Here is a 13282-nt window from a genome sequence, read left to right on the forward strand (position 1 = left end):
TTAGACATCACTACAGAATATTTCTTCAACTTGAAACTTATATAATTTCATGTCATTTTTATATCAAAGATGCAATGTGTCGAAGTGGTTGAATGAAATAAAAACAAAAAGCAAAGGATTGGCCACGCGAAAACGAACTAAATATAAAATGAAAACAACAAATTTGTAATATAAATGTTGCAGGAAAAAGGGCAGAAAATGAATGCCTAATATTTCACAGTTGAGACAATATAGAAATGTTGAGTACACGTTTGTCCCACTGCATGATACAGCACACACTTTTTCATAAATATATTTTTTGGAAAATAGTTATGACTTCATAAGCAAATATGTTGTTTGTTCTATGGTCGGTTGTTGTCTCTTAAACAAATTCCCCATTTCCATTCTCAATTTTATTCTATGACAGAAAAATATTTTAAAGGCAATTGATATAAAATAAATTTTCGTATGTACTAGTTTTCTTTTTCTATTTCCATTGCTATATAATGCACAAAATGTTATAATAATATGTGAATGCGTTAATTATAGTCAGCAGTAGTATATATACCCTTGTTCAAATCTCATGTAATAATTTGTTTTATGACTTATTTTAAAATGAAAGTGTGAAATTTCTATAAGCTATACGTGAGGGCAATACTGACTAGTAAATGTCATTACGTTTTATTTGATATCCATAGAAACGGTTTATAACCGTATGGTTATCGCGATATTTTCTGTCTTATCCTTATTCGGTTCGAACGTGGAAGAGCAAATAAAGAAAAGGGTTAACATCTGCATTTATGCAAAAACTCAAAAGAATTCATAATTGACAAATGCGCACAATTTAAAAAAGGTCTTTCAGCTTATGACGCAAAACAAAAAAATAGATCACACAAATTAACAGTCATCGACAACAATGAATTTAACATTTCTTAAAAGCAATTTTGATTGATAGCAATAATATCTCGTCGATTTTTTTTTATATTTATTATGAGTATTGTAATAACTATTATTAGAATTTAATTTCAATAGTTTAATTTAAACAGTGTCCAGTTCTAAAGTATAATATAACCATCAAACCTACATTCCAAAGACACTCAAAACATAAGTCAATACAAGAAATGCTTCCTATTGTTTGTATTATTTTGTATGTTTGATGATTGTCTTATTGATGTGATTACTTTCAATTTTTAACAAGGAGTTGTCATTTTACATCTTTTTACAGACGACAACGAGAAAGACCACCAACCTAACCAGCCGTGTCGGATGTTTGAATGTAGCTGTCACGTGACATACCAGAGGGGTAAATCAAACAGTTTACCCGCTATTAACAATCATAATATCAATGCATTGAAAACTGCATTTAGTAAAAGATCCGTGCCCTCGCAAAGTAACAAATTAGAAAAGGTCCAAGCATCGTTACATTCTGCCGAAGAAGGAAACCATTCAGGCCCAGTTTTAGACTCCATCGACTTCTTCATGGATATTGAAACCAGGAGTAGATCTGGCACTTTTTCATCAATCCACTCAGCGCGGTTGTTCAAATTATTTCCAAAATTTGGAATGTGTGGAAAAATTTCTGTTATTATCATGGTACTCTTTATTATCTGCTTCATGATCAAAACATTTTTAACTTTCCAAACTTAGATTTTAGTTAATATGAGTTTTTATATAAATGAACTTTGCTACATTAAGTTTGTCAACGTTAATAGTATGTACTAGTATTGGAAAATTTTTGTAAATGTTTTAACAAAATAAAGCTAGAAAAACTAACTAAATGGTTATCCACAATTTAATGTCGTAAAATAATACGTATATTGAGCTTACTACCAGCCGCTGAAATATAGAAATAAAGGTAACTGATAGGATGGCCAATGAGACAATTATCTATCAAAGTTCAAATGAAGTGGATGTAAGTTGATTTAGCTAACCGTACGGATTTCCACAATCAGAAGAACACATACCGTAAAGTCGGCTGTTCTTGTAATAATTAAGAAAAAAACATTTGAACTGAGAATTGAATCGAATAAGCCGCTCCTGAATATGGACACATGCAGTCATTTAAGGGTGTACAATGTTTAAAGGCACAAATCATCCAACTAACCCTGTACAGTGGTGTAACAGGACAACATAATTAAAAAAAAATAAGTTGAAAAGAACTTTACTCAAAAATAAAAAGATAAAAATCAGATAAAAAACTAACAAAATATATCAATAGACATAGAAAGGCAGGATATTCATATATCCCTTACAACAAAAAGATACTAAGTACAAAACGGAGAATACTCGCAATTACTGACAACAGTATCAACGCGTTAAACAAGTTATATAAAAATCATGTATGTTAGACTTCTATATCAAACAGTTCACATCCAAAATCAACGGACTAAAGTGTAAAATTAGTAACCTTTCAGCATGAGTTATTACAGTATTGGTAAGTTTAATGGATCGAATAAATATTTCCGTCAAACATTTTTTAACATGAAAATAAGAAGATGTGTCAGGAATGCTAATGGAACTACTTTTTCACCAGAGAACAAAATGACTAAAAAGCTGTAACGTTAAAATCTGATACATAAGTAAATCGGGTTATTTTGAGAAAATAATTGGTTGTTTTTAAAAAGAAAAAGTGGATATTAGCATCTATCGGTTACTGTTTGATTGTGAATAATGATGACAAAATATCGGAAGATAACATGACCTTGTTGATAAATATTCCAAATAAACCTCACAAATAAATCACGATTTTCGCGTTTTCGCCTTTAATATTCTATTGGGCGAAAACGCGAAATGGCCTTAACCGGCCACCATACGATGGAATAGATTCTAGTTAAATACGTCGTCTTTTATCTTAAATGGTTGAAAAGTTGACAGAATAATACAGTTTCATGTGTGTTTGTGTAACATAAAGCGATTCAGTTCTTAATACAAAGACCTCGTTGATAAATATTCCGTATAAACCGGAAAATAATATGCGATAGTCTAGAAGTTTAAATTCTAGGTACCAAAGTTGCTAATCATCTTGATAACGTGTTATAGCGTTCTTTTATTTATCTTTGTAACATATTACTTTTCCTGTTTATCCTACTTTTTTGTAATATTCATATATTATGCAAAAACAAGTACCGTTTTATAAGAGGGTAAAAAAATACAAGAGGGACCTTCAACTCATAGATCAAAAATTAACTGAAACCGCCATGGTTAAAAAAGAAAAAAAGACAAATAGACAAATAGTAGTACACAAGACACAACATAGAAAACTTAAGACAATGCAACACAACCACCTCCAAAACTGATAATTTAAGAGTACTCGCAGTTACCAAAAGCTAGTTCAAATTTAATAGCTAGTTCTACACAGCTACTTTTGCATAGGTACAATTTATGTACTAAAAATCTGTAGTACTGGAAATTTACTTTTAATATTCAGTACTATTTTGTTACTTTAAAGTTATTGTAATATTTAGGTACCTGTATTTTACAGTACTTAATTTGTACTTGAAATTTAAGTACTTCTATTTCAAATCTCTTAAAATTATGAATTTCAGACATGGAATATTGTTTTGTTTCTGTACCAAAATAATTAATACAAATCAAGTACTGTAAAATACAAGTACCAAAATATTACAATAATTTTAAAGTAAAGAAATAGTACTAAATATTAACAGTAAATTTCCAGTACTACATATTTTTTAGTACAGAAATAGTACCTATGCAAAAGTAGCTGTGTAGGTAATAAACAATGTTTCCCGCACGAAAGTACCAATCAGTACATGTTGCGTTTGGTGTCGTTTTTAGTGTTGTTTTTTTGTGCTTTTTCATTCAATAATTATAACTTTCTGTTCAAAGAATTTTGGGGTTTGAATAGTGAGTAAGTGAACAAATCTTCATATCTTCTAAAAGCAAACACGAAAGATAAAACGTATAAATATTATTTATGTATACAGATTTGAAAAAAAAAGTACAAAATGTATTATAGATATTTGATAAACGAAATTTACAAAAATTGTAATAAATACAAACCCTATCAAACATGGGCACGTGACCTGTTAGTTTCTTGCAAAAGTATTTTATGAGTAGCATGATATAAGACATTATCACAAAAAAAAAATCAATGAAAAAAATAATCAATTAACGAAAACTCAAATCTAACAGTTACCCACCATTTTTTTCTGATTCGGTGGATTCAAGTTGACATTTTATTTTCTAAATTGTAAAGAAAGGTCTTTGGAACAAAAATGTTTCGATTTAAACAGTGTTTGGCGAGAAACCATTGTTGAATGCTAAGTATATACATATATTTCACAAAATGGCATTGAGTTGGCTTCTGCTATACAATTGACATCTCTTGTTAACATAAGTAGGAAACTTTTATAAAACTACTTTTTCTTTAAAGTTTAAAAATTGTATTACTAGTATTTTACAAATGTTTGACTTTCTTCAATATTCCTAATTTCATATCACATAATTATATATAATGTTCTCTCTGATTGTCATCTGAGTTTAATGTTATTTTGTAACTAAATCTTTACATGTTTGTTTTTCGGTTAACTTTATGTCGTTTTTTCTCTCATTTTAAATTATCTTTCTCTGATGAATGTGTACTTCGCAGAATTAACTGTTTTGTAAGTCGCAAGCTTGTTTTGAAATCTTGTTGTGTAAATGTGTTTTGTCGTTGAAGGTTTGGTTAGAAATGTCAAATCTCAGTAAATAAAACCCCATGAAGAGTATGCTAAAATTCTTACTGTTTACACAGGAGGGCTCTTCCATTGTGTTAATTTGTTCTTACATCAATAGGTTGTGCGTGGTTTAGCGGTATTAAACGAAAATACGTTACCTCATAAGTATTTGAACATGCATATGAGGACAGAGATACATTAAAAATATCACTGGAAAAATGAACAGTTATCATAAAATATTGAGCGGAGTTGATAGGGTAAGTTAATAGATGTTTATTTATTTGTATTATTTGTTCTTTTATTCCGCTTTCTATTTCTTCTACCAAAATTTTATTTTGCACAGTTTTCCGATTGAAAGTTCACAGATTTGTAAAATATAAAGCATGAAAAGTGTGGTTACCAGATTGTACACAGATACAGCAGGATTATAATTTTCATTTTGCTATTATTGTAGCTATTTGACATATTCAAGAACAACGTGCCATGGACCGTAACTTTTTGTGAGCAGAACGTACCGAATGAGCGAAGCAATATTTCAATAAGGAAAATACTACGGAGCATATCTTATTCATTTTTTTAAGACAAACGTTCTTTCTTCAAATTTTCTGGAAGTGTGTTCTTATGCATCATACTTGGTAGAAGCTTGGTAGAAATACGTATTATCAAAATCGTCACTTTCTGGTTAAGATTTGTGTAAAAAAAGTGCTTCGGACGCCCGCAATACACATATTGATATTTGTTTAATCTGAGAAATCCGCATATTAAGTAATTATATTTTAAAAACAAAATTTAAAGAGGTTGATATTTGTACCGGACGGCAAAGCAGCCGTAAATGTCGTTGGGATGTGCTGTAATCTTTATACGTAGGTTCTTTAAAATAAACTTGTGAATTATTTCACATTTAAGGCCGTGACTGCCAAAGGGAAACACTTAATAAATAACAGTTTTTCTACCCATCTTAACTAAATGTTGCCTCTGAATATTTGATGGTGTCCACTATATATTGCATACCTTAACTACAGATATTTTTTATTCATTTAACATATTTTACCAGTTGATAATTATTTTTTCTTGGATTTCAGTATTTTTTGTTATTTACTCCTACCAAAAAAAATTATAGAAAAATATATCTTTGCAATCCCTTTTATTACATTTACACTTCTTGAACATTGACGTTCCTGTGATCCTTTCTTATTGTGTGGTATATTTCATAACTATGGTAGTATCTGTAATTCCTTATTAGATTTTAATGAAGGGAATGTTTATAAAAAAAAAAGAAAAAAAAAGATATGAAAAAGAAGATTAAACTCGTTTGATGTAGAAAGATGTTTGAAAGAAAAAAAACCCTTGCAAAGGTCTTTACAATTATATGAATCAAACCACAGATCGACAAAACAACATCTTCACAAATATTAAGTGACGTAAATCATCAAAAGACATCAATTAGCATGTTTAGGAATAATCGTGTTAAAGTGAATTTGACATTTGATAAAAAAAAAAACCAGGTGAATCCGGAACAAACCTGATCACAATCATAAATCATAAATAAGTTATATAATTGGCTGAAATCATGGTTAAGTATGTTTGAGTGTTTGAGTCTGTTAAGCGACTCTAGCATGCATCTGGTTGATTATCACTAACCATGACAAGTACCATATTGTTACAAGAAACTTTAACGGTGAGTTTTGAATTTACATAATAGAGAATATCAAAATTGGATGGATAAGGGAAAGATATCAATGCAATAAAAATGCAGAAGCATGTAAATTAGACAAATACACAAATATATTTTTTTAAAGCAACTAAAAAAAAATTAGTTTGGTCTGTATATTCATCGATGGTGCTATAATTCCTTTCTGGAATATTACACACTATGACTGAATTTGCATTCCAATGAATTTATTATGAAGAGTATATCTAGTAGAAGACGCTGATCCTATCATTGGAACCAGTCTCGCTTGAAGTTCATGATATTAACATTTATTTTTATCTTGATCTTGTCCATTGATGTACTGCCTTTCACTCATTACTAATAAATTCAACAAAGAGTCCAGAATTAATATTTTGTTAGCTAGATGAGCTTTTCGTCTACAAAAGACTCATCAGTGACGCTCGATTCAAAAGTGTTAAAAAGGCTAAATAAAATACTTGAAGAGCATCGAGGACCCAAAATTCCGAAAGGGTTTGACAAATACAGCCAAGGTACACTTTAGTTGCTTAGAAAATTATAAATTCCTGGAATATTTCAAATGCAACTTATTACCTGACTTGGTTCGTCATGAACAAATCGACAGCTTCGACTGATGTAGCAGAAACTGCTTAGTCTTTCGATTCAAATCACAACTAATGGCACGCAATAAAAACATTTGGAAAGTAAACATAATGTTGTATAGCTACTTCTATTTCATCATAATCCCTGCTTGACTACTGGACTCTTACAATCGTGTCAACAACATTATCATACAATATCGTATCTTCCATTTTGATAATTTTGAAAATTATTAAAAAAAAAGTGAGGTTTCATCTTCTTTAGTCGAAGTACACCTTAAACAGATTAAGCTATTATTTTTAGGTCCTGTTAGTTATTTAAAAACTTTTCTGGTTCTTATTCATCCTTGGCTTTCAAATATTAAGCATTCCGGATGAAGGTACATCCAGAAAAGCGCTTTGGATGCATGACATTGTTTTTCTTTGTAGTTTACATTTTTTAAATTTCCTTATCATTATCATATCTTACTTACAAACTTGGATGTACCAAATAATATTTGTTTGCATAACTCATAAATATGAAATAATTCTATAGATAAAAAAATTGTCACACGAGTTGTTTCCAGAGAATATATCATGTTAGCTTCTGAAACATATCAGAAATCTGAATAAAAGTACATTTTTTATGTCACGTATTTTTACAATATTATATTCAACATTTTAGAGTTCTATTGATGAGTGCGATATTCCTGTGCCTAGACGGAGATCCAAGAATACGCTAGATACACCGAAAGATACTAAAGTAAATTTAGGTAAAACTACGTTTTTATATTCAATACTTACAAAATGTTGTAGTTTTGACAATTTAGATTTTCTATTATTGTCTATAAATGCCTTATTTTTTATTGAGTGAAGCCTGCCAATTGATATTTTATCGTGTGTTTTGCTATGTTGTGATGTTATGCTATTTGTTTCAGAAAAAGGGAGGAGGTTTGGTTCCATTAAAACGTTTAATCTCGCTGCAAATGTGTGCACCTGTCCTAAGTCAGGAATCTCATGTGTCGTTTGTTTATTTAATTTATACGTGTTTCTCGTTTTTCGTTTTTTTATATAGATAAGACCGTTGGTTTTCCCGTTTGAATGGTCTTACACTAGTAATTTTGGGGCCCTTTATAGCTTGTTGTTCGGTGTGAGCCAAGGATACGTGTTGAAGGCCGTACATTGACCTATAATGGTTTACTTTTATAAATTGTTATTTGGATGGAGAGTTGTTTCATTGGCACTCGCACCACATCTTCCTATATCTACTTATGACGTAATTTTTATCGTGATTACTTTTATGGATTGTTCTAGATACCATGTGTATCCGTAGAAAATGAGATTTTAATCGTTTTAAATAATAACTATGAAAGCTTTTTTTCACAAAGGGGGGAGGGAGGGGGGGATAGTGCTATTGAAAGACTAAAACACATTTATCATCCCTCTTTTCAATTTGGGTTTGTTTGAAACATGTTTTAGCGCTAAATAAAAACCGATCAGACACAAATAAAACATAAAAGAAAACGGGTTAAAGAAAGAACGACCGAGATAAGAGTGATGATGATAATGATGATGTGTGTTTTACTTATTATAGTATTATACCACCATGAATCTCTTTGATCTCTTTATAAAAATAAAGACTTTCATAATTTGCAAAATTTTGTCATTGGAAAGAGTTTCTTTTCAAAAAATAATAATTAATGTCCATATTGCAGCCTTTGTGATGCGAATTTTAATCATTAAACAAAATAGCCCCATCATCTAAATAGCAAGTTCAATAAAAAAAAGGGCACATGACTTTAATATTTACATGTTCGATTAGATATAATTTTGCCTCTAAATTAGTCACAGTTCAAGAAAGATGCCGAACATATAAACTGGGTTAAAATTAACTTTTAATTTTCTAGGACCATATAAATATTGTTGAGATGGAGTCTCATTTTGAATGACGTGTTTGTTTATTTATATTATCGTTAAAATGATTTGAATGACTGAATATTGCCATCTTGATAGAAGGGAAACAAAGTTTGTCGTCATTTTTATTTCTAAAATTCTGTTTGGCACAAAATGGCAGAGGAGATTGCACTTCCTTTGCATCATTGTTGTTCCGTAAATTCCAAAGAATGAATCTTCGAAAAGAATATATTGCTAATAATATTACATTGATTATCATAAAGAAGCAGAATCTTTATTATTATTTCTTACCTCCAAAGTCAGGAATAGGACAGTTGTTTTCCAATTGTTTGATGTACATGTATTAAAGCTTTTGGTTTTTCTTTTTGGTAGAGGGCTTTCCGATTTGTATTTGCTTAGGAGTTTTCATATTCAACTTTTTATCTACTTTCATATAGAACAAAATCCACAAAGATATATTTAGATATATCTGTTCTGAGTTGATCATTTAAAGTAAGGGAGTCAGCTTCTGTACATTTAGAAATAAATGATCTAATCAATGGTTTATAACTGTTATTGGTGACTGTGTGGCATTATTTATTTAAGCCTAAGCTTGACTGCTTGTTTTAGGTTTTGAACGAAATGTCATTTTGATTTTGATTTTGCTATTTTATAAAGGACTTTCCGTCTTGAATTTCCTTTGGGGTCTCTTTTTTGTCCTTTTTAATTTTTACTTAAATAGTGTTTGTTTCATTTATACTAACAGTCTTTTTTAATGGGTTTCCAATGAACATGTGTCACTCACTTTGTATTTAAAATGTTATAACGTTGATGCTTTCGGATAAGTGAATCTCTGAAAATAAATTGCCAAAATGTAACAATTGTATGTCTAAGAAGTAACGCCTTTAGAGGGTTATATGATCCCAAGTTGATATAATAGCAGAAAGATCTTTGCAAAACTAAACGGACAACGACTCATGCAAACTTAACAATATCATACAGGATTATATTGGGGATGGAGGATAAGAAAACAACATTATATCTCTCATTGCCTTTCAACCATTTATGTAAATACCGTTTTTTGTTTTTGTATACTTTTATTATTAGATTGCACAAGTGTCTCCAGAACGCTTATTTATCCAAAATATTTATTTCTTTTTCATTGATTGTTAACCTTTTATTTCTGTTTACAGAGCAGTGTGGAAAAGACCATTTATTGTCATCTGAGATATCTGAACATAGCAATCATGTCAAATTTTATAGAGCGAAATCAAACAGTCTACCTGCTATTTTCAGTTCACATTCTTTTAAGATTGCGATGAATACAGATTCCATGCCTTGGCAACTTAAAACAATTGAAGATAGATGCGCAGAATTTTCAAAATGTCTCAACGAAAAAAATGCAGCTAATTCGATGCAGGACATTGACGTCACTGTGGAGCTAAAAAGACGAAGCTCCGAACCAGGTGATTCAAGGCAGTTTTGCAGATGGTTACATAAGTTCGGAATTTGGGGGAAAATGGTTGCTGTTGTGATTTTAATTTTCGTCACTTTTCTTTTAGTCAGAATGCTTTTAATCCTTTATGCTTAGTCATGGTTGTAGAAATTATGAATTGACGACATCTCCGGAATACACAAGGGTATGGTTGGAAAAGGAGGGTGGTGTAATTGTTTATTATCATTTGATTAAAAAAAAGAGTCTTTTTTCGTAATCCTTTTTTGGTCTTTATGATCAATTCTCCATATATTTGTTTGGCCCAATTATTTTCAATTCTTTATTATTTTTACCTATTTTTTTTGCTTTCTTTAATTTATGCCCTTTATCTGCACTATTTGGTTTTTTATGTTTTTTCTACTGTTTATGTTAATGATTTTACCACAACGGTTTTAACTGAAAAAAATCCTTCCTCGAATAAACCCCAAACAAAAGCCAGAATCAAACACCCTGCTAAATAAAAGTCTCATTCAACAATATTTGAATAAATGTAAAAAAATTAATTCTCTAAAGTAATTCTAAGCTTATCTTGTAAAACTTTATAATATATAATGTTTTCATCTTATTTGTTTTGTTTTTTTCTTATCTTTGTGAAATATTTATATAATTTCTTAGTTAACTCATACCCTTAGAGAAATAAATCACATTATAAACAATGTATAGCAGTTATCTGTAATTGAAATGAACCATACATACATAGTCATTGGACATCGTCAGTTTACAGTTCCCAGTAAAAAAATGTCCTATCATTTTAACTGAAATCATAATTTTTCAAACAATATTTATTTACTAAGTAACTACACGACTGATTTATATAAAAAAAATACCATAACATGTAGAAAAGTTTCAAGTTTTATTGTGTTTTATTTTGCCTTTAAATCATTCCTGTTCATTTTAATTTTTTGACGAGGTAAACACAAAGAAAACTATTTTTTGACCAGTTTGCTATGCATTCTAACCAAATGAAAGTCTTAAAAATTGGCATTTGTGTTTAACCCATGAGATAATGAAGACAAACTTCACGAAAATTATGGCCAAATGAACAATAAAACTTCAGACATTTCTACATCCTATGGTATGTGATTTATAAAAGTTGCTTAATCACTTACTTAGTAATATTTATTTTGTAAATATCGATTTTAGTTGAAATGAGAGGAAATGATTTGAGTGAGAACTATGATTGTACATATGCACATTCACGGTTCTACAATCTGTGTATTTCGATTTGAACAATATTTTGTTGTTGTCTAACTATGAATGACGTCGTTACGCTGTATCCATCGGAAGCTATATGTTTACTGATTGATACTTTTGGCTTATTTAAATGATTTATTTATTTGGTGTTATTTGCTTTGATTTTATTGTCAGAAACTGCCAGTATTCTCGGATTTGTACCTTGTTTCTATTTTGATGGAAGATGTATAAAAGCTCTGCTTCGTTTTAGTTTGTAACCCCTAGTTGTTTATTCTCTATCGATTCATGAATTTTTAACAGCGGTATACTTCTGTTGCCTTTATTTGTTTGTGTTTTTTTAACTGTTTTTTTCTGAATTATATCCATGTGATGATTTTTTTTATCGATTTTCCACTGATTCTTATAGTTTGTTCACATATATCTTGTATTAACCCCTTGTTACTAAAACGGATGTCTTTTCTTCTAGTCTAATGTCCATTGCCGACTACGTTCTCTGACTCCAAACACATTATAAAGGGGATGGGCTACATGTATTTGATTCCAGATGCATACGTAAAGGGAGTTTACTTGAAGGTTGACTCCGGTGACCTTGGTAAAATAAAAAGATTCTTACAATTTTTTTTAACCCAAGCAATTCAAACGCATGCCAAAGATTTTTGTTTAAATAACTGCTGTATTCTAGTGACATCGGAAGAGTGGCTACAAAGATTAGTTAGTGGGTAAAAGGTCAACAATTTAAATATATAAAGAAAGAGAATGATATGCTATTTATCTGTTTAAAAATGCATTTTCGATTTCCAGCCAGAAACATGAAGGCCCTTTTCTCCATTAGAAATTGCCTATACCAAGTCAGAAATATGACAGTTGTTATTCATTCGTTTGAGCGTTTGCCTTTTGATTGCGGACTTTCATCGAAGTTCAGTATTTTCTTGGGATTTTATTTTGACGTCTTAGAATCATACAAAAGGCCTACTGTGTGCAGAACTGCGTGCAGAACGATTTTTAGACTTCATACATCTTCGAATACACCTAATGTTCCTCGGTGACTGAGTCGTGTAAGAAGTCCAAATTGCCAATGAGACAACTATCCACAAAAGACCAAAATGACACAAACATTAACAATTATAGATCACCGTACGGCCTTCAACAATGAGCAAAGCCCATACCGCATATAGTCAGCTATAAAAGGCCCCGATAAGACAATGTAAAACAATTCAAGTGAGAAAACTAACGGACTTATTTATGTGAAAAAAATGAATGAAAAACAAATATGTAACACATTAAAAAAACGACAATCACTGAATTACAGGCTCCTGACTTGGGACAGGCACAAACATTAATAATGTGGCGGGGTTAAACATGTTAGCGGGATCCCAACCCTCCCCTAACCTGGGACAGTGGTATAATAGTACAACATAAGAACGAACTATAAAAATCAGTTGAAAAAGGCTTAACTCATCAGATAGACAAAAAAATAAAAGTGGACGTGACGGGTACTTATACATCCCGATACAAAAAGACACAATGAACAGATCTGAGAGTACTCGCAGTTATCTGTGTCTCTAAGACTAAGCAATCAATCCGTAAACATCCAACATACAATGGATTTAGTGTAAAGACGTCATAAACAGCCAGAGAAGAACATGACCTTGTGCAATGCCAAGTTACAGGTATCGACAGATTGTAGGTCCATGAAAATGTATATGTATATTTATCGGTCGTCCCTCTGTCTATATCACTCTGTTCAGCTCTTAATATTATTCTGTATCATGTCTTTGTGACGTCAAATACGTTGACC

General features: G+C 30.7%; 1 protein-coding gene across 1 annotated transcript; it reads left to right on the forward strand.

The window, feature by feature from the left end:
• The first annotated feature begins 4774 nt into the window (after window positions 1-4774).
• LOC134726878 (uncharacterized) lies at window positions 4775-10929 on the forward strand. Its single transcript, XM_063591284.1, has 3 exons — window positions 4775-4912; window positions 7588-7675; window positions 9989-10929. Exons 1-3 carry the CDS (start codon window positions 4874-4876, stop codon window positions 10384-10386), a joined length of 525 nt encoding a protein of 174 aa, XP_063447354.1. The 5' UTR covers window positions 4775-4873; the 3' UTR covers window positions 10387-10929.
• Window positions 10930-13282: the final 2353 nt, after the last annotated feature.

This window comes from Mytilus trossulus, chromosome 7 (assembly GCF_036588685.1).
Source record: "Mytilus trossulus isolate FHL-02 chromosome 7, PNRI_Mtr1.1.1.hap1, whole genome shotgun sequence".
Taxonomy (NCBI): domain Eukaryota; kingdom Metazoa; phylum Mollusca; class Bivalvia; order Mytilida; family Mytilidae; genus Mytilus; species Mytilus trossulus.

Coding starts and splice junctions, on each gene's coding strand:
- LOC134726878 (XM_063591284.1), top strand. CDS start 4,874: ATGAACAGTTATCATAAAATATTGAGCGGAGTTGATAGG. Junction 4,913..7,587: donor TATTGAGCGGAGTTGATAGG/GTAAGTTAATAG, acceptor TCAACATTTTAG/AGTTCTATTGATGAGTGCGA. Junction 7,676..9,988: donor AGATACTAAAGTAAATTTAG/GTAAAACTACGT, acceptor TTCTGTTTACAG/AGCAGTGTGGAAAAGACCAT.